Genomic DNA, 21289 nt, shown 5'->3' with positions numbered 1-21289 from the left:
AGCCTAAGACCCCATGCATCGCAGGGCGGCGGGGGGGTTGCAGTCTGTGTGTGTCCCCTTCTGCATCTATTTCCCTCCTCTTTTACCCCCTCCTTCCTACCCGGGCCCTAATGTCCTAGCGGGGGCGAGCGCAGGCATCCCAGATCTCTCCGTGCCCCGCTCCGCCCATGCCAGGGCATGTCTGCCCCTTCCTGCCCCACAGCCCGCTACTACCCCACCTCTCCCTTGCCCCAGGCTCCGGCCGCGGGAAGCCCTGGCACTTGGGGGGGTCCTCTCCTTATGTCCCCTCCTGCTTCCCCCCCTCCCTTGGCGGGCCAGGGGGCGGCCGGGGAGCAGGGAGCCCGTCCGTACGCCCCCGCGCCGCGGCGGGCAGAGGCGGGGGTCCCCCCGGGCCGGCGGCGCCCCCGTGCCCGCAGCGCCGCCCCCCCGTTAGCACGGGATTGTGGGAGGAAGCGGGGCGGACACAGGCTCCAGCGAACATGGCTGCGCTGTGATCCGCCTCCCCGCGCTCCGCCGCCTCCCGCAGCCCCCCGCGCCCGCGCCCGCCCGCCCGCCGGGCCCGAGCCCGGCCCGCCCGGCCCCCGCCCCGGCCCCCGCCCGCGCCCGGCCCGGCCCGACCCGGCCCGGCCCCCGCCCCGCCCGCGCCCGCAGGCCGAGGGGCCCCCCCCCCCGCCGGGCCCCATGGATAGGAACTACCCCAGCGCCGGCTTCGGGGACCCGCTGGGCGCCGGCCCGGGATGGAGCTACGAGCGCTCGGCCAAAGCCAGGTGAGCGGGGTCGGGGCTGCCCCCACCGGGAACGGGGGCTGCCTGGGGTCGGGGCCTCTGCGTGCACGGGCACACACAGCCCGTGCATGGGGGTAGGGGGGTCCTGGCAGCCCCTGCCCTGTGCAGCCCGCCTGGGGCCCTTGCGTGCGGAGATTCCCCCTGCACACACACACTCCAGGCATGGGGGAAGGGGGCTCCTTGCAGCCACTGCCTTGTGGAAGCGGGGGTCAGGCCCACTCGTGGCCTCTGTGGAGAGAGATCCCCCTGGGCACAGGTACGTGTACACACACACACACACAGAGTGTATGGGGAGAAGCGGGGTTCTTTGCAGCCCCTGCCTTGTGCAATCCCCCCATGCACTCACTTGGGGCCTTTGCATACAGAGACATCCCCCTGCGCGTGTGCACGCACACACGCACTCTCTCTCTCCCTCCAGGTATGGGGGAAGAGGGGGCTCCTTGCATCCTCTGCCTTGTACATGGGGTCCAGGCCCACATGGGGCCTCTCCATGGAGACGTATCCCCTCTACACAGACACTCACATACATACATATTGCATGCGTAGGGGGTGCCTGGGGGTTCTCCTTCCCCTTCCTCCCTCCAGTGCACCCCCATCTCCCCAGAGCAGGGGGTTGGGAGGGTGGCTTGGGGATCAGGCTCACTTGTGGTCCCTCCATGGAGACAGATGCCCCCCTCCCCTTGCACACGCGCGCATACACGTGCACACACACCCATCCATGGGGGAAGGGGGGCTCCTCGTGGCCCCTGCCTGGTGAATGGGGGAGAGAGGGGGCCCCTTGAAGCCCCCGCCTTGTGCATGCAGTGCTGTCCCTTCTCCCCCTGTCACCCCTGTATGTGGAAGGAGGTGCAGGAAGGGGCTTCCTTGCAGGCTGCATTGAGAGTGAGGCTGCAAGGACAAAGCTGTTCCCTTGTTCTGGACTGGAGAAGGGAGGGAGGCCTTGGGGAACTGGGAGGGTTGTGAGCCCCCTCCCCTCCAAGTGGATGCACAGAGTTGGGGTGCATGGCTGCCCCCCATTTCCATGCACGTGGGGTTGCAGCTCCCAGAGCACCAGAGAAGAGGATGCATCAGGTCCCCTGCCCTTGCTATGGGCATGGGAGGAGGGGGACATTGGGGGCCCCCACTTTGTGCATGGGTAGGGGGTGGTGTTGGCCACTTCTGGTGGCTGTACTGGGGCAGGAGCCCCTGCTGGCTGAGTGGCCAGGTTGCAGAACCTGTGGCTGTGATATGGGGCTGGGGGACAGGCACCTCAGAGGGCAGAGCTGGGGGGGCAGGCAGGGGCTGGCAGCAGAGGTTGATGTTGGCCTCAGTGGCTTTGAGGTGCAGCCTGGGAGGCTCTATTGAAACTGATCAGCTCTCAGGGAGCAGATGCTGGTTTCCATGTAGGGCAGCCCATCAAGCATGCAATCCAGGATTCCTGGCTTTGAGACCCCCAACTCCAGCTCTGACCCACCAGACCCCACTCCTCCAGGAACTGGGAAAGAACCTAGGAGTCCTGGCTCCCAGCTGTGCCAGGTGCGACCTGCCAAACCCCACTTTCCACACCAGGCTGGAAATAGAACCCAGGTGTCCTGACCCCAGGGCCTTGTTGGACAGTCCATTCACCAGCTGGAATGGAGGCTGTAGACGGGGGAGTGAGAGCACCCCCTCTGCTGTGCTGCACCCCAAAAGTGGCCGCATCTCAGTGCAGGGTGGGGGTCCCTGTAGGACCAACCAAGGCAGCCCCCAGACTATTACTCTGATTCCTGGACACCTGGGTTATATCCCAGCTCTGAGAGGCACGTAGGGTGTAGTGGGTTTGAGCAGGGAGTGCTGTGAGCCAGGATGCCTGGGTCCTGCCTCAGCTGTAGGAGGGAAGTGGCAACTGGTAGGTTATGGCCAGGGGGTGCTGGGAATGAGGACACCTGGGTTCCATCCCAGCTTTGAGGTGGCCTTCTGCTGAGTGCCTCAGCTTTTTCTAGCAGCTTGGACATGCTCTAGTCTGGGCATCGGAGTGGTTCCCAGACACCAACTGGTAGGACAGGCAGGGGCCACTGAGGCTGCTATATTGTGGTGCTGTTGCATGGTCCACAAGGTCGGAGCCCAGACGCCTGGGTTCTTTCCTAGTTCTAGGAGGGGAGTGGGGTCTACTGGGTTAGAGCTAGGAGGTTGGGAGCCTGGGTTCTGTCCCAGCGCTGAGGGGAAGTGGGGTCTAGTGGCTCAGAACAGAGTCAGGGTTGGGAATTAGGATGCCTGGTTTCTCTCCCCAGTTCTGGGAGGCGGAGAGGGGTCTAGCAGGTCAGAGCTGGGAGCCAGGTTCCCTGTGTTCCCACCACCAGCCCGGGAGGAGTGGGGCTGTACAGTCTGGCCCTCAGATCAGCCAGGGACAGCTGAGGCCTATCTATACCCATGTGGGCTCCCTCCATCCATGTTGTCTTCCCAGAGGTGTGTTGGGTAGGGGTGGGGAACAGAGCCACTTGCACCCCCTGCTCTTGGGTGCAGTTCAAAGCCTGGGGCTGTGACCCCCTTGCTCTGTTCCCCCCACCTCCTGCCTCTTGTGCCCTCTGGCAGACAGCTACCCCTGCCTGGGACCTGCGTTCTTTGCCCCCACAGGCAAGAGTTTGCAGTGGGCATCACCTGGGTTTGCCCCTGCATTGGCTCCATGCTCCCTCCCCACTCCCCAGCGCACACAGACCAGGGTGCATGCTGGGTCCCCGATGCTCAGGAGGCAGCTCTGGGGTGTCAAGTGCTTGCTGCCTTTGCAGCCCACCCTGTGGCCATGTGCCTTGCTGTGCCAGCTGGGCAATGTTCCCCTGGCATTTTGGCTATGCAGTGCCTAATGCTTGGCTTTGCAAGCACCATGGCCTTCCCAAAGAGGGTGCCCAGCAGCCCCACTAACAGGCTGGAGGGCTGTGCCCACCATGTGGGGCACCATCCTCTTCCACCTCCCAGCCTTGGCCCTGGTCTCCCACAGGCCTCGCGTCTGCCCGATGCAGATGGCAATGTCCCTGTGGTCTCTGCTGGTAGGATCTCCCCATACCCCTGTGCCCCATTCTGTAGGGCAACCCCAGGTGCACTGGGGGGTGGCACTTACCTGTGGCGGTGGGTTCAGGTGTAACCCAGAGGATGGCTGGGCATTGCTGTACAGGCTGTCCTATCTTCTGGGTGCAGGCACTAGTGGGTGTAGGCTGGAAAGGCACTCTGCAAAACCCAAGCAGGGCTGCCTGGCACAGAGTGCGTACCCACTCCCTGGTGCCTAAGCCCCTGCTCCAACCCAGAACAGGCCATTTCTTTGCTGTGGTCACCAAAAGGTGTGGATGTGATTTCTGGTAGTTCTGCCCCTGTGTTCCCACTCCCTCACCCAGTCTAGGGTGTATGCAGGGTGGGGGTCTGTGTGGCTGTAGGGTTGAAGAGCAGAGCTGAGAGTGGGGGCTGGTAGTGGGATGCCTGGGTTCTCTCCCAGCTCTGTTGCCCGGCAGCTGCCTCTAGGGAATGGATGTCTGGAGAAATTGAAATCCAACCTGTTCTAGGGAGGGAAAGAGCCCAGGGTGGGCAGGGGGCTGGAGGCCAGGAGTGAGGGGCACCAAACTGGGGCTGAAGACGTTGGGGGGAGGGAGAAAAGAGGGTGCTGAAGCTGCAAACTCTGTTTCCCAGAATGCCCCACTGGTATCCCCAACATCCAGGATGCTGCTGTGATGCTGGGGGCGGAGCCCCATGGTCACAGGGGTGGGGCTAAGGGTTGTGACACCCCCCCCACACACACACACTATATTCGACACCTTGTCTTCCACCTTCCGGGACTGTTGTGGAAGAGCAGCTAGAACTGCTCATTCCCCTCCCCCGTGACCTTAACCCCAGGGGTGGGGGCTGTCTGCCTGGCCTGGTGTAGCAGCCTATGGGTCTTTCCTGGGGGCAAAGGGCACATGGGCTGAGACCTTCCCAAGTTGTTACACCCCAGCAGTGGGGAGAGAGTTGGTAACAGGGGAGGCCTGGGCTGGGGGGTGTTTGGGGGCCATATATGTCGCTTACAGTCTACCCCGCTTGTTGTCCTACCCCAGCCTGGTGTATGGTGGGTCCCGGACGTCGCACCCTGACACAGACATCCTGCACCGGCAGGCGTACGCTGCCCCCCACCCCCTGCAGGGCTATGCTACCAACCACCACCCCGCAGGTATGCCCACCCCCCCACCCCACCCCACCCCCGTGCATCTGGCTGTCCCCTTACCTCCTCTGTGCCCTTCCCTATTGCCCTTAGCTGTCCCTCTGTCTGTCCAGGCCCCCTCTTCCCCCTGCCTCTCTGGGCAACCCCTTTGCCTGTCTGCTTCTCCCCCTGCTGTCCATGTGTCTGTCTCCCCTTGCCCAGGTCTGTGGTCCTCCTCCCATCATGGCGTTGCACATTTGGGCTTAACTGTCCGTCTGTCCCACTTCCCTGTTCTTCCCTGCCTCCTGTGAGGTGCAGCCCCCTGCCCTGACTGTCAGTCTCCCTGGCTAGTCTGTCTGTCCATCCCTCAGGCCTCTTGCCTTCTGTCTGTCCATCTTCTTGCCCTATTGTGCCCCCTGTCCATCCATCTGTCCATCTTCATTCTGTTTGCTTCCTCCTACCTATCCCCCACGCCAGGCCTGTCTGGGCTCTTCGAGACAGGGCTCCATCACGCCAGCAGCGCCACCCCAGATGCCTCCGTCATGAACCTCATCTCGGCCCTGGAGTCACGGGCACCCCAGCCCGGCCCCTCGGCCTCCTCGCTGCTGTCCCAGTTCCGCACTCCCTCCTGGCAAACAGGTACCTGCTGGCAGGGGGCAGTGGCTGGGGGGGTGGTTACCTTTGGGGTGAGGGGTATGTGGTGGGAGGTCAGACCCATGGAGACAAGGGACCTACTTAAATTCTACCCCCTCCTGCCCTGCTCCCCCCATATGCTGCCTACTCAAGCCCTGCCTCCAGCTGAACATCCAATCTCACCCCTTCCTGCCCAGGCTAACTACTGAAGCCCTGCCCCCCACCCCAGGGCTTGAGTAGATAGCCTGGCCCCACCTGGACAACCAATCCTGCCCACTCCTGCCCTAACCCTTGGGATAGGCTGCCTAGTCAAGCCCCACCCTTCTCCAGCTGAGCTCTTTAGCCCCACCTCTCCACAGCTGGGCCCTTGGCCCCACCTACTTTCCATGCCCCTTCCCACCTCCACCCTCTCCTCCCACAGATTCCCTTAGCCATACCCTCACTGTCCCCAGAGCTCTTCTTCTGCCCCACCCCCCCATTAGAAGGGGGCTCTCCCCCTCCCTCCAGCCAGTAATGGGGACCTGTGTAGCCCCACCCACAGCTCTGCTAGGGCTGGGTGGGAAGGCGGTGCCCAGGTGTGTGTGTGTGTAGGGGGGGGAGCTGCCCGTATCTCTAACCCCGCTTCCTGCCCCACTTCTCCAGCCATGCACACTCCAGCACCTGCTGAGCTGTTCATCTCGGGTGCCATCCCCGGGTCGGGCACCTTCCCCTCATCTTCTGCACTCTCGGCCTACCAGCATCCAGCCTCCTTCAGTGGGCGCAGCTTCCCGGTCAGCTCCTCCCTCACCCTGCAGGATGCGGCCTTCAGCCCCAGCTCCAATGGGCTCCTGTCCCCTCATGACCCACTGCTGCACATCAAGTCCTCACAGTCCAGTGTGCCCTCATCCCTCAGCTTCGACCGCCTAGGCAGTGCTGTCCTCGGCACCGGTCTGCCCTCCCAGAGCTCGGCCTACCGCAGCGCCCAAGAGTCAGCTTCCCGGCATCTCCCATCTCAATTCAACCTGCTCTCCTCCTCCCTGGGGCCCCCCTCAGACCAGACCTCGCAGCTCTACAATGCCTCAGTCTTCTCCAGCTCACCTGCCTCCTCCATGGACCGCGCCATCCCCCGCCAAGACAGCGTCATCAAGCACTACCAGCGTCCCTCCAGCGCCCAGCCCCAGCTGCCAGCTGCCCACTCCCTCCAGCACTACCTGAGTTGTGGGGGCAGCTACCAGCAGATGCCCCATCGCTCCAGCCTCTCCTGCAGCCCCTTGGGTGACCAGTCACCCGCCAGCTCCGAGAGTTCCCAGCAGCAGCAGCAGCAGCAGCAACAGCAGCAGAAGACCCCCCAGGCCCAGCGCCAGGAGCCTTCACAGACGTATCGGCCTATCATCCAGTCACCTGGGTACTCGAGTGCAGCTGGCAGCTCCTCCTCCAAGTCCAAGAGCTACTCAGCCTCTCGCCAGACCCCACGTTCCACCGCCACGCCCAAGTGCCAAAGCAGCTACACTTCATCCACCCCCAAGCCCAGCTCTGTCATCGCTAGCCAGTCCCAGGCTTATTCCCCAGGTCAACCCCAAAGCCTGCTGTCCATGACCCAGCCCCAAAGCTACTCAGTCAGCCAGCCCCAGAACCTCTCCTCAGCTTCGCAGGCCTCCCAGGGCTTCAGCACCAGCCAAGCGCAAGACCTAACTAGTGTCAGCAAGGCACAGAGCTACCCCACGGGACAGGCACAGCCTGGCGGGCAGGGCGGGCAAGGTGGGCAGGGGCTGCAGACATGTGGCAGCCAGAGCCAGACGTACTCCCCTGAGCAGCTGCAGGGTCTGTCCTCAGTGGGCTACAGCGTGCAGACAGAGCCCCACGTCTCGGTCAGCCAGACACCCAGCTATGTGCCAGCCCACTCACAGGGCATGCCCACCGCCAGTCCCTCGCTCAGCTACAGCACTGGGCACTCCCCAGCAATGCCCGGCCATGCCCAGCCCATTGGCTACAGCCATGGGCAGACCCTGCCCGAGTCCAGCCCATCCCAGATCATCCGCCCACTCCAGTCACCCACAGCCAATCGGCCCCAGAGTGTGGCCTCGCCCGGACAGTCCCAGAAGTACTTGAGCTCAGTGCTGTCACCTTCCTTCATGCAGCCAGGCCATGGGCAGAGCTATGGCAGTTCCCAAGCCAGCCTGGAGCGGGCACCCTCCTATAGCAAGGCCAAGGCGGATTCAGACCTGCTGTCTACCGAGCGCACAGAGGACGAGGACTTCCTGATCCAGCACCTGCTGCAGAGCCAGAGCCCACCCCGGGTGCCAACTGAAGGGCTCGTGCAGTGTGAGGAGAGGGGTGCCAAGGGCCTGGGCTATGGGGGGCTGAGCAAGTCAGAGGAGCGGTACCACCTCCAGAGCGTCATCCGCACCAACTCCAACCTGGACAATCAGGGCCTGGAGCTGTCTCTGCAGGGCCTGAAAGACAAGAAAAAAGGGGAGCGGGCCAAGGAGTATCCTCATGCCCGCTCCACCCCGGAGTCCCTGGCTACCTCGGTGGTTCACTACAGCCACCAGGCTGGCTCCATGGACTCCTATGCCCAGGACATCAAGAAGTCAGTGGAGCACCTCCAAGGTGGCCACCTGGACACGGGGGGTAAAGACATGGCTCAGGCCCATTCCTACCTGCAGAAGACCCCTGAGCATGCCCCCCAGTCCCACCGCATGGTGGCCGAGCCCCCACCCATGGAGCCCCATGGGCTGCTGCCTGGGCAGCAGGGGGCACCGCTGATGATGGACTCGCCACCAGACCTGCCCCAGCTGTCCCTGCCCCACCCACCGCCCCCCCAGCAGGCACCACAGCAGCCACAGCAAACTCAGCTGTTGCAGTCAGTGCTAACACACACCCAGAGCCAGCTGCACCCCCGCAGCAAGGTGCGGACGCCACTGGATGTCCACCTGCTGGAGTCACAGCGCATGCACCCCCCCGAGGCCCCCTCACCCCAACTGCAGCTCCAGGCGCTGGAGGCCCACCTCCACCAGGCCCACGTCCGGTCGCAAGGCTTGGAGCCCCAGCAGTCACCCCAGCTCCAGGCCCAGCTGCCACCAGAAGGCATGGAGGTGATGCCTCAGGGCGATGCCATGAGGGGCCTCTCCCAGCCCCAGGAGATCCAAGACTTTTTGGAACCCGAGCTGAGCTTGGAGTCCCATCTGGGCCAAGGGGCTGGGGTCCAACCCCAGTCACACCTGCTCCCTGATGCCGGCCTGGACCCCGACACCTCCCAACAGGTGCCACAGCCCCAGCTGGAGGGCAAGGACCAGTTTGAGAGTGGCAGCCCCCAGGGCTCCAAGCAGCGCTTCGTGCCTCTCACGTCCATCTGCTTCCCTGATTCCTTGCTGCAAGATGAAGACCGCAGCTTCTTCCCAGGCATGGAGGACATGTTTGGTCCCGCAGCCTGTGGCCCTGATGAGTTCCCCAAGTCCGGCTGCCCTGAGGAAGAGCCCTCCAGTATGGAGCGGCCTGAAGGCTTGAAAGCCCCCAGCTATGACATGATGCCAGCTGGGCAGGGCTACCAGAGCTACTGCCCACCGGAGGGGGGGGACAGCCAGCACCTGGGGCTGGAGTCAGTGGCAGTGAAACATGAGCTGCCATCCACCGTGAACACAGAGCAGCTGGGGCTCATCCAGGGTGGGCACGGGGGCGCCCCTGATGGTGGCACCAAGCAGCCAGGCCTCACCTCACCCATCTTCTGTTCCTCGAAGCCCAAGAAGCTGCTAAAGACCTCATCTTTCCACCTACTGAAGAAGCGGGAGCCACCCTTCCAGCCACCCAAGAAGACCTATGCCCAAGAGTATGAGTTTGAGGATGATGAGGACAAGGAGGATGTGCCGGCCGACATCCGCCTCAACAACCGCCGCCTCCCCGACCTCTTGCCTGACCTCATCTCCAGCTGCCGGGCTCGGCCCAGCCTCAGCCCCATGGGCGACATCGACTTCTGCCCCCACAACAGCGCTGCCGAGGGCCCCAAGAAACGGGGGCGCAAACCCACCAAGCCCAAGCGGGAGGGGCCGCCCCGCCCCCGCGGCCGCCCCCGCATCCGCCCCCTGGCCGAGCCCCATGGCGTCCTGCCCCCCGATGGGGCCAAAAAGCCCCGGGGGAGGGGCCGGGGCCGGGGCAAGAAGGGAGGCGAGGAGGGGGGCGAAGGGATGGGCATGGAGCCCCTCAAGCCGCTCAAGGTAACGGGGTGGGGCTGGGGGCGGGGCGACGGCCTGGGGGCGGGGCTGCAGGGTGGGCAGGGCTGGTGAGGATGGGTCTTGGGGAGGGAGAGGCCTATGGGGCGGGGTGGGCGGGGGGGCTATAGAGATTAGCTTATGTGGGTAGGGCTTTGAGTTGGGGGCCCTACGGGGCACAGACACACATGCCAGGTGCTGGGAGGGCCAGGAAAGGTGTGGGTCTTTGGGGGCCGGGAGCCTTGGGGTTAACAGGGCCATGTGTGGGGGGAGGCATTGAGAGCCGGGGCGGGGGTGCAGGCCCTATCACCACCTGTGACCCCCCTCCACCCTCTCAGATCAAGCTGGCAGTGCCCAAGAGTGGGGAGGGGGCCCCGGTGGAGGCGGCGGTGCCCCCCACCCTGGCGCCAGCCGAGAGCGGGCTGGACAGCAGCCAGACACGGGAGAAGATCAAGCAGAAGATCAAGGAGGTGGAGGAGAAGCAGCCGGAGATGAAGTCAGGCTTCATGGCCTCCTTCCTGGACTTCCTCAAGTCTGGCAAGCGGCAGCAGCTGCCGACAGCAGCCACCAGCCCCTCCAAGACACCGCGTCCCCCCTCTGCCTCATCCTCTGCAGCCGCTCAGCCCCCCTTTGGCGTGGCCCAGCCCCCCATGCTGCCTGGTGGGCTGGATGGAACCGAGAGCGAGGGGCTGGTCATGAGCTGCACCAGTCCCTGCAAGCGCCTGGATGAAGAGCTCAAGCGCAATCTGGAGACTCTGCCATCCTTCTCCTCTGATGAGGAGGACTCGGTCAGCAAGAACCAAGACCTCCAGAAGAGCATCTCCTCAGCCATCTCTGCCCTCTATGACCCCACCGATCGCAAGGACGCTGACGGGGCCGGTAGGTATCCCCGCTCCCTCCAAAGGATGCCTTCCCCCGCCTTGGGCCTGCATGACGCCACGCATGGTGCCCCCACCTTGGAGACTCTAATGCCATGCAGAGGCTGTCCCTATCCCACGGTGCATGGGAGTCCACCTGGCTGTCCCCAGGGTGCAGAGCAGAGTGGAGGGCACTTGGTTTTTCTGCAGGCTTTGCTGGTGGCCATATGGGGATGGAAAGAAATTATTCCCTTCCTGTTGCTACAGGTGTCAGAGGGGTTTCCTCCTTTCTCAGAGGCATTGGATGCTGGCTTCAGCCAAGGCTGGGGATTGGGACTCGGGTGTGCCAATGGATTGGGACTCGGCTGTGCCAATGCTCCTGTTGGGACTAAAACCCAGAGGTTCCTGACTAGAGGGCAGGGGCAATGCATAGGGGGTCCATGTGCACCCCCTGAGGCACTGGTGCGCCCCCTGTCAGGCTGCATTCCCTGTGTAGTTGGCGGGCAGGGGGGCAGGCAGGAGCACCAGTGTACCCTCATGAGCACCAGCTAGGGAGCAGGGCCACCAGCAAAAGTGGCCGTGCCACTTCTGGAAGCAGCCACAGAGCTCCGGAAGCGGCGCGGCCACTTTTATTGTCAGTGAGACTGGCGCCCCTGCAGTCAGCAGAATTGGCTGCCGTGTGCCGCCGCCCCCCCCGCCCCCAAATCAAGAGGCACCAGACACCCATGCTACAGGGTCTTGCCCATCTACTCAGGATCAGACCAATCACCATAGTTGAGGTCAGGGAAGAATTTTACCCAACCCCTAGTCAGTTCAACATGGACCAGTGGTTCTCAACTAGGGTGCCATGAGATCCTTTTTAGGGTCCCATGGGCATGCCATGCAATATGAACACTGTTGGGGTACCAACACCTACACGTGATTCACCAGGTCAACCTTGAGATTTCAAACAGGTGTCCTGAGAGTCCCAAATATTCTGCCCTGCTGTGAGTTCTCTGGGTTCTCTGCAACTCTGTGGTCCAATCATGAGGGAAAGCCTAGGAGCTGGAGTTTTCCAAGGGTGCCTTAAATCTAAAAAAGGTTGAGGACCGCTAGTGCAGTCTGTGGGGGTTTTGCCTTCCTTTATAGCAGAGGCACAGTCCTCTGTTTTGGGTCTCTTGAGATTCTTTTACAACCACTCCCTGCCCTTGCAGTGGCTCTCATCCCCTTGCTTTAGCGGGGCAGGTTAAAGGGTGTGTTTTGGTATTTGAGGCCTGAGAGAGATGCATCTCTGTACGCATGTGTGTGAATGTGTGTCTTTCTGTGCCTGTGTCTATCTGTCAATGTCTGCGTGGATATGTGTTTCAGTGCCTCTGCATGCATGTCAGGGCATGTGTGGCAGTACCTGTGTTTTGTCTGTGTGCCCGCGTGTGTCAGTGCCTCTGTATGCATGTGTGTCTGTTCGTGTTGGGGGCGGGGGGGGGGTCTGTTCATGTGTGCCTGTGCCTCTGAGTGTGTCAGCATTTGTGTCTGTATGCCTGTGTCTGTGTGTGTCTGCATGTGTGTATCAGTGTCTTTCTGGGTTTGTGTGTGTTTTTAAGAACAAGTTAGACAGGCACTTGTCTGGGGTGGATCAGATAGGGCTCAGTGTGCATGAGAAGTGGCCTCAATCTGACCCCGAGGGCCCTGCCAGCCTGACTTCCCTATAGTCTCACCCCCGCAACCTTCCTTTTGTAGTACTGCCCTGACCCCTGGGGTTGCCCCCCACCAGCTCCTGAGCTATGCCTCATTCCAGTGCCCCAGGGGTTCTCTCCAGCCCACCCGAGATGGGGGGGATCTTTGCCCCCATAAGAGTCAGGGGTGCCAGAACTTTCCCATCCAATTACCTTGGAACCCCTGTGGGCAAAGGGCTCAGCTGCCCCAGAGGATTGTGGGTAGGGGGGTCACCCCACCCCCTGCCATGCTAACTCCCCCTTCCCTCCACAGATGCCCCCCCAGTGGAGGAAAAGCTGCCCAGCCCCACCCCCTCGGAGACCTCCCAGCAGGAGCCCCCTCCAGCTCCCTCCCCTGTGTCCCCAAAGGAGCCTCCCCCACTGCCGCCCCCTGAGGAGCCCCCAGCCCAAGCCTCCCCTGAGCAGGAAGAGCCTGAGGACTCGCGGCCGCTGCACCTGGCCAAAAAGCAGGAGACAGCAGCCATCTGTGGGGAGACGGATGAGGACGAGGCTGAGAGTGGGGGCGAGGGCATCTTCCGTGAGCGGGACGAGTTTGTCATCCGGGTTGAGGACATCCAGGCCCTCAAGGTGCAGAGGGCTGTGGGTCAGGAGTGAGGGGCACTGGCAGGGCTTGGGGGGCAGGGGGCTTCAGGTCGGGAGTGAGAGGCACTGGAAGGGCTGGACTAGCAGTAGTGAAGAAATAGGTGAATGAGTGGCAAGCTGGGAGGCAGGGGTCTGAGGAAGTGCTGGGCAGGGCTGAGGACCAGGGGAATGAGGAGTACCAGCATGGTCTAGAGGAGTCCAGGGGTGGGGCTGGGAGGCAGAAGTGAGGGGCACTGGCAGGACTGGGGGTGGGCAGGGGGTTGCAGATTGAGTGTGAGAGACGACAGCGGGGCTGGCAGAGGTCAGGGCTGGGCTGGCAGCAGAGAGCTGGGGGTTGGGAGTGAGGGGTACTAGCAGGGCTAAGTGAGCTGCAGGTGAGTTGAGGTCATTAGGGCTAAGGGCTGTGGGGCAGGACTAAAGGACATTGGTAGGGCTGGCTGTGGCAGGAGGGCAGGGGTCTGAGGGTTAGGAGTGAGGGTCACTGGCAGGGCGGGGGGGAATTTGAGGGCAAGAGTAAGAGGCATTGGCTTAGCTGGAGGAAGGTTTGGGGGGTAGCAGGAAGGGAGTGACGCCCCCCCTTTCACACCCCTAGCTGGCACTGCAGACGGGTCGGGAGCCACCCCCCATCTGGCGGGTGCAGAAAGCGCTGCTGCAGAAGTTCACTCCCGAGATCAAGGATGGGCAGCGGCAGTTCTGTGCCACCAGCAATGTGAGTGCCCTCCCCACCTGCCTGCCTTGCCCTGCTCCCCTCCCCCCCAAGTGTGCACATGCCCTAGCCCTGGTGCAAGTATCCCCCCTAACTCCCAGTAAATCCACCCCCCTTTGCCTCACTTGTGGAATGAAGATGCCCCCCAAAGGGAAAGGTGGGCACCGGGGGAGGGTGGGCATGAGCATGGGCAGTGTACTCCATGGGCATGGAAAAAGTGATGCTGGGAAAGGGTGGAGAGTAAAGGGCTGGCGATGGGTCCCCGTTACTCCATTCCCTAGGTGTGTTGGGGTGCCCCTGAAGGGGTTGACAGCTTCCTCCCTGATCTCCACTCCCTGCCCCACCCCTTAGTACCTGGGTTACTTCGGCGATGCCAAAAACCGGTACCAGCGCCTCTATGTCAAGTTCCTGGAAAACATCAACAAGAAGGATTATGTTCGTGTCTGTTCCAAGAAGCCCTGGCACCGGCCGCTGCAGGCTGTAAGGTGAGGGGACTCCCAGGGGTGTGGAGTTGGGCTAGGGCAGAAAGTGGGCTTCTTGGACAGGGGGGCTGGTCTGAGGCAGAGAGGGGGTGTATTAGGGGCTGAGCTGAGAGAGGGGTGGCTGTCTTTGAAGGTGGGGGGGTTGGGCTGGGAGCAAAGGGGGGTCTTGTGAAGGGTGGCTGGGCTAGGGGTGACCCTTATGGGTCATCCGTGCCCTGCTCCATGGGGAGTGGGGGCTCTGGGGTTCCTCCCCTTCCAGTCAGCCTCCTACCCTGGAGCTGACATAAAGTCCTGCTCCTCTCCCTCCCTCAACCCCATCAGGGACTTGAGCGAATCCCAGGCTGTCGGACCCATGGATCCCTGGCCCCCTTAATCTTAGCACGTCTCCCTAGTCTGGGTCCAGCCCTCCAGCATGCCCCCCCCCGGCTATGCTGGGCTCCCTAATAGCCCTGTTTTCTTCCCCCCTCCCCCTTTCTGGCACAGGAGGCAGAGTCAGCCCAAGGCCTCAGGTCCCAAGGCCCCAGCACTGCCCAAGGGTGAGAAACCAGAGGCTCCAGAGCGCACAGAGAAGCTGGAGAAGCCACCCAAGCCTGAGAAGACCCCAAAAGCTGAGAAGCTGGAACGGGCGCCCAAGCCTGAGAAGCTGGAGAAGGCCCCAAAGGTGGAGAAGCCAGAGCGGGTGCCCAAGACGGAGAAACCCCCCAAGGCAGAGCGGGCCGAGAAGCCACCTCGGCTAGACAAGCCGGCCAAGGCGGAGAAGGCTCCCAAGGCGGAGAAGCCGGAAGCACCAGCCCCCACCCCTCCCAAGGCTCCCCCGGGTGGCACCACCAAACCCAAACCCAAACCCACCAAGGTGAAGGCCGAGCCACCCCCCAAGAAGAGGAAAAAATGGCTCAAGGAGGCGGCATCCTCCTCAGACTCAGACTCCAGTCCCGACCAGCAGAGCGAGGAGGGTGAGCCCGGACTGGGGGGGCACCTTCCCTCAGGCACCCAACCCCCCACCCCATGCTGGTGGGTGGTGCCTGTACCCAGCTGCCCCTGGGGGGCCCAGTTCCAGCCTTTCACTGCCCCAGGGCAGCTCTGATCCCCCTGTTCCTGCCTGAGTTCTGGGTACAGAACCTCCCCCCTCTACCTCCACCCTGTAGCTCATGCCTTAAGGGGCGTCCCACCCCACCCCACCAGTGCCTCCACACCCGCCCCATCTCATTGGCTGTGGGCTACACCCTGTGCCATGAAATGCCCAAGTCCTGCCCCCTTATTCCTCTCCCAGCCAGGAGGCACATGCACACACACGCGCACATACATGCGTACGCTGCTAGTGCCCCGTGTCTTTCACTGCTGCTGACACCCCATGGCATAAAATACTCGGATCCCCACCCACACCTACACACACATGCACATATGTGCGAACGTGCACACACATGTTCAACACAGCCCCAGCCTCAGTAGCAGCCCCATCTTATTCACTGTTGTTCACACCCTGTGACATGAAACGCTCTGATCCCTAACCCCCACAGTCACACATACACACCCGCATGTCCTCATACACACATGCACACATGGCCAGTGCCCCAAAGGCAGCCCATTTCATTCACTTGTCTACACCCCTGTGGCCTGAAACATTCTGTTCCCCAGCACCCAGGCACACACTTGCACATACTTACACACACATGCCCACACACACATGCACTTGCCTACTTACCCTACCTACCCCAGCCCCATCTCTGCAGCTCCTATTTGTATTCCACCCCCACCCCCTTACACAGCACACCCATCTTCCTTCACAACAGGCCCTCCATTCCCCTTCTGTGCTCCTGCCCAGACTCCTGGGAGCTACCCTACACCCTGACTCCTGGGGAACAACAGCTCATCCTAGTGCCCCAGGGGCTCTCTTGCCCCCATGTCATCTGCCCTGCCCCTGTGACCCTCCCTCACCCATTCCTGCCCCTCTAGGAGCCGGGGGCACCAAAGTTGCCCCTGGAAGAGCCCCTATCCCAGTTCCCTTTGTATTCCTCTCTGGGTGCAGGGACCCAGCTGCCCCAAAGCATCACGGGCAAGAGGGTAACCCCCCACTGAACTAATTCTTCTCCACCCCTGAAAAGCCATTAACACTGCATGGGGGATCAGGGCAACCCAGGTGCCCTAATCCCTACCCCATCCTACCTTCAGCCTGGGAACCTGGCCACAGCCTTTCCCCTTTCCCTCACAATCTGCCTGCTCACTGTCTTGCTTCAGTGGTGCTTTCCCAGCCCCCAGATCTTTGGGAGGTGCCTATCCACAGCCTTGAAAACAGTGGAGACTATACCCAGACAGGACCAACTGTACTCCTTTCCCCTCACCTGTAACCAGTCCCCTTGCCTCAGGCCTGCTACAGGTGCATGATTCTGTGGTCTCAGTGGAGTCTGGGCAGCTGCCTGTCCCTTGCACCCTATGTGAGACCCCACAAAAGATACGAAGTTCTGGGCCTGGCTGCCTAGAGGCTGAGGTGTTTCCCCACCCTTGATTATGTACTTGGTTTCTACACACCTGTATGTGTGTGTGCATCCGCATGCCCCAGCACTTGGGGAGCCTCACAACTATGCACCTTGGAATGTTTCCATGTTGTGCCCTGGGAATGGAGCCTCCACCCCCCCACCCACAGTCCTAGCTAATAGAGGGTGTAGGAGTGAATGCAAATGAGCTCTGGTTGGATGTGGGTGTGGCTTCATGAAGGGGAGGGGCTTAGCCCCAGGGGTGGGGCTATGTGGATGGAGGAGGGGGAATTCACTCCATACTGAGGGTCAAAGGTTGGAGGGGGTGTCTTTTGGGGGGGATTTACTGTGGTGGGGGCTTAATGGTTGGGGGAGGGGCTCTGTGCTGGAAGGGGCTGTCTTTGAGACAGGGGCTGAGTCTTGAGAGAGAGAAGAACTGTGGGGATTGAGGGGCTGCCTCAGCTGCTGGGCTGAGAGTGGGGCTGGGACCTACCTCACACAAACCTTCACACCCTCCCCTGCATGTCTCCCCTTCCTGCCCCACCCCCAGAGCGGGTACCGACGGGCCGGGTCCTGAACACACGGGCCATGAAGGAGATGTACCGCAGCTATGTGGAGATGTTGGTCAGCACTGCCCTCGACCCGGACATGATCCAGGCCCTGGAGGACACCAATGGTGGGTACCAACCCCCTCCCCACCATCCCTCCAACACTGTAGGAAAGGGGGCAGCCTTGGGGGCGACAGCCCAAGCAAGTCCTCATGCCCAGGCCAGCTGGGGGTGATGCTGTGACCTTTGCTCTTTACCTCCTTCTCTGCCTCTAGATGAGCTCTACCTGCCTCCCATGAGGAAAATTGATGGGATCTTGAATGACCACAAGAAGAAGGTCCTGAAGCGGGTGACGCTGAACCCCACGCTGCAGGTACTGGGGGATGGGTAGAGCTGAGGGAGATGGGGCTGCGTGGGAGAAGGGGAGCCCATACTCCTCCCACTCTGGGTACCATGTGGTACCCAGTGTCCTGCTGATGCTACCTCCTTTCTCCCTTCCTAGGAGGCGCTACACACCTTCCCCCAGTTGCACGCAGAAGCAGGTGAATCTCTAGTGAAGCTACGCCCAGCCGGGGAGCCCTACAACCGCAAGACCCTCAACAAGCTGAAGAAGAATGTGTCCAAGCCGCAGGTGGGTGGGGGGCCTAGGAGGGTGCCAGGGCATGGGTGGGGGTGTAACCCTGGCGTTGGAAGAAAAGAACAACACAACATAGACTTTACAGAAGGAGCAGAGGAGCTGGGGTGGGCTAGGGAAGCCCCTCCCCCAGGTTGGGTTTGGGGATCTCTAGGGTTGTGGGGGGGAGCAGGAGAGGAGTCTGGAACTCTGATATGAGCCCAGTCCCTCTCCCCTAACCCCTTGCAGGAGTTCAAGGTGGATGTGGAGAAATCGTTCTTCTATACACTGTACCATTCCCTCCATCACTACAAGTACCACACCTTCCTGCGCTGCAAAGACGAGGTGAGACCTCAACTGTCCAAGCCTCCAGCTCTGCCAGTGCCCCTGATTTCCAGCACTCAGCCTCTACCCCTCATTCCTGACTCAGCCCTCCTAGGACACCCCAGTTCTGCCAGTGCCCCCCAGCCACTGCCTCCCCATTTTGGTGCCCCTCACAGGCTTCTGCCAGCCCATCCTTGAGGTCCCCCATCCTGCCAGTGCCCCTCCATGCCCATCCCACAACTCCCTACCCTCTCCCCTCCACCCCCCCAGCCCTGCAGTGCCCCTGACAATGCATGTCTGTGTCTCCTGCAGACGACAGCCATCGAGGGGCAGGATGAAGACCTGGGCCAGGAGGAGGTGGTTCAGCAGTGCATGCGGAACCAGCCCTGGCTGGAGAAACTCTTCGACTCCTTTAGCGACCTCCTCACGCAGGCGCAAACCAAGTGTGCGTGACCCCGACCATGGCTCCCTGCAGGGGGGAGGGAGGGGGAGCAAGGGGACAACCATTCTCCCATCCACACAGGCACCCCCCACCCACCCCCAGACCCCCTGGTGCTGGGCTGAGTTGGGAGAGGGGCTTCAGACTGAGAGGTGGAGGAAAGCCCGTGTTTCTGGGCCTTGGTGTAAGTTGGGAACCCTGCCCCTGAGTTCCCCCTGCACCCCCGCAACTCTGATGGAGCCATTATGGGAGGGTAGATAATTTTAGAGGGATCCCCTCCAGGATCAACCCCACCATCCTACCCTGGGAGGTGACTTCCTGCCTAGGGGGGCTCTGGGGTCAGTAGGTGCCCCCCCCACTCCCCTTCCCATACGGAGAAATCTTATTTATATATATATGTATAAATGTCTATTTAGCAGCAGCTTTTCTCTGTACGGGGCAGGGGAGCCCTCCCCAGCCTGGGGGGGACGTGTCAGAGAAGAGGGGTCTGGTGGGTTAGAGGGGCGGGAGGGCTCGGAGCCAGGACTCTTGGGTTCCACCCCCCAGCTCTGGGAGGGGAGTGGGGTCTAGCAGGGTAAAGTGTTGGGGAGCTGGGATCCAGGACGCCTGGGTTCCGTCCTCAGCTTTGAATGGGGAACAGGGCCTTGAGGGTTGGAAGGGGGCAGCGGGACCCAGGATTCCCGGGTTCTACTTTGGGTTTGTCCCTGCAATGGCCAGGCTGTCCCAACCCTGCTCCCCACGGTGGGGGGGCTCTCTCTAAAGTATTAGTACTTGGGGTGCGATACCTCTGCAGTGGGAGCAGAGGCCAGTCGGGGCAGGAGGGTGCCCCCTGCATGGCCTAGTGGGTAGCCCCCAGGACTGACAATGCCCCCCACTTGCCCCCTACCAAGCTATTTATTGCCAAGGGTGTCCCCCACCTTTAAAATTGGTCTTGCCCCACTCTGCCTCCCCATCTGTGTGTGCATGGGCGGGGAGACTGAGACAGGGACAAGGGAGGGCTCCACCCCCCTGGGCCAGGGTGGTGGAGCCCCTGAACTGCTTGTGCTTCCCCAGGGGATTACTGACCCCCCCCACAAGAACTTTAAAGAAGGGGTGGGGGTTGATGCCCCACCCCCATCCACATCAGCCCCACCCCCTCACAAATATTCTCCCCCACCTCACCCCTCTCCTCCCTTTCTCTCTGGCCGTGGATTTTGGGGCGCGCGAGGGGAGGGGGTGGGGGCGGGGAGGGCTTATTTTTTTGTCGTTGGTGTGTTTTTTTTACCGGCGGATCTCATTGTACATAGTGTATAGGGTCAAAGTGTATGTATCATATTGTATTTGACTAACTGAACCAATGCGGCGGCCCTCCCCCCACCCCCAGCCCCTTGCCGGCCCTCCCCACCCTTAGCTGTGCAGTACTTGGGGTTGAACCGAATTTTGAATGAGGCCGTGGCCCCACCCAGCCCCTCCTTTTATCCCCCTCCCTTTCTTGTTTTTTTTTTATTATTATAAGTATAATAATTATTATTATATATATTTTTGGGGGGGAGGGCCTCGAGCCCCAGTCGCTGCCTCTCCCAACATCCCCAGATGCACTCCCCACAACTGAACCCAGAATGGAGACAAAATCCAGGCTATTTAAAGGAAAAGATTGGCTCGGAGGCCTTCTGTGTGGAAAAGCAGAGCAGGGTTGGTTGGGAGGGTCTGGCGCAGACAGGGTTAACCCTGCACCTAGGGCTGCGGCAGAGTCAAAGGTACTTAGGAGGAGGTTACCAATAGGGATGCATTGGGGTCTCCTTTGGAGGTGAATTGGGGTGCCCCATATCACACCTCCTCCCCCAGACCAATCCTGGAGCTCACTGCCTATTGTCTAATAGAACCTGTGACCTTATTTTCTGGGCGGGGACACCCCCCCAGTATTGCCCCCCCCCTCAATCCTGCAGCCTGGAGGAGGGGTTGCGATGGGGAGGGAGGCCTTTGCCACAGTCACTTAATCTTTTGAGGGCTTCTCCCATTCAGCCAAACTAGCAGAGCCCCCAGATCACTGTGGTGGGTGGGTGGGGGTCTCAGACCCTCACTCTGACAACCTTGGTCGTGTGTGAGGGGTGCAGGACCCAGGAGCTGATGGGAGCTAGCCTGGCATGAGCCCTCCCACCAGCACCCTGGAATCCCATGCCACCTGCTGGTGGCAGTCAGGATTCCCTATCCCACTGGGGTCCCCTCAGCCCCAAATCCACTGCCTCAGGGCTGCCCTGCTCCCACCCTGAGCTGATACTAAAGCACTATATTTTTTTTTTGGAGTGGGGGGCAAGGGAAAGACCCCCCTCCAGTCCCAACCATGGTACCCCAAAGTGGGAGGGGAACCCAGACCCCCTCCTTTCACTCCTCCCAATACAAAATTTGCCCCCCTCAGTGGCCTCAACCCTTTGTTCTAATTGCCCCAGAAGCCTCCCCCCCCAACCCTCCCAGCCCTTTTTTTTACAATGTGTATTCTGTGTCTGTGACTTGCAGCCGACTCTCGGGTTCGTGATCTGTATGGATGTTACGATATATTTTTATCGTTTATTAGTGTCTGAGACTTGTTTTTTGTCCGTCCCCCCACCCTTGGATATGTACAACTCACACACTGTATACTGTACACAGTTCAACAACACCTTCTCTTTGCAAAAAGTTCCCCCTGCTGCCATGCTGTCTTTGGGGGGGGAGTGAGGGGCTGGTGAGACAATGTGTTGGGAGGGCACCCTAAAGTCTCCTGTGTGCCTGAGTGGGGGGTAAGGATCTGGGGTGGGAGGTGCCCCACACCCATCTAAGAGGGTCTTTACTAAAGCTTCCTCTTTCTGACTCCCCATCA

At 61.3% G+C, this 21289-nt stretch overlaps 1 protein-coding gene across 1 annotated transcript; it reads left to right on the top strand.

The window, feature by feature from the left end:
* Positions 1 to 484: 484 nt before the first annotated feature.
* Positions 485 to 21003, top strand: PRR12 (proline rich 12). The gene is made up of 14 exons (XM_090048550.1): positions 485 to 767; positions 4823 to 4935; positions 5383 to 5544; positions 6181 to 9728; positions 10061 to 10601; positions 12545 to 12858; positions 13466 to 13582; positions 13931 to 14064; positions 14545 to 15014; positions 17083 to 17208; positions 17356 to 17453; positions 17583 to 17711; positions 17943 to 18038; positions 18330 to 21003. The coding sequence occupies exons 1-14, from the start codon at positions 682 to 684 to the stop codon at positions 18468 to 18470; spliced, it is 6075 nt and encodes a 2024-aa protein (XP_089904676.1). The 5' UTR covers positions 485 to 681; the 3' UTR covers positions 18471 to 21003.
* The last annotated feature ends 286 nt before the right edge of the window (positions 21004 to 21289 follow it).

This window comes from Crocodylus siamensis, chromosome 5 (assembly GCF_052110815.1).
Source record: "Crocodylus siamensis isolate JL-2025a chromosome 5, ASM5211081v1, whole genome shotgun sequence".
Taxonomy (NCBI): Eukaryota; Metazoa; Chordata; order Crocodylia; family Crocodylidae; genus Crocodylus; species Crocodylus siamensis.
Note: the sequence above shows the minus strand (reverse complement) of the source record. Positions and strands in the feature narration are given on the sequence as shown.

Coding starts and splice junctions, on each gene's coding strand:
- PRR12 (XM_090048550.1), top strand. CDS start 682: ATGGATAGGAACTACCCCAGCGCCGGCTTCGGGGACCCGCTGGGCGCC. Junction 14,065..14,544: donor CGGCCGCTGCAGGCTGTAAG/GTGAGGGGACTC, acceptor TTTCTGGCACAG/GAGGCAGAGTCAGCCCAAGG. Junction 17,454..17,582: donor CGCTGAACCCCACGCTGCAG/GTACTGGGGGAT, acceptor CTCCCTTCCTAG/GAGGCGCTACACACCTTCCC.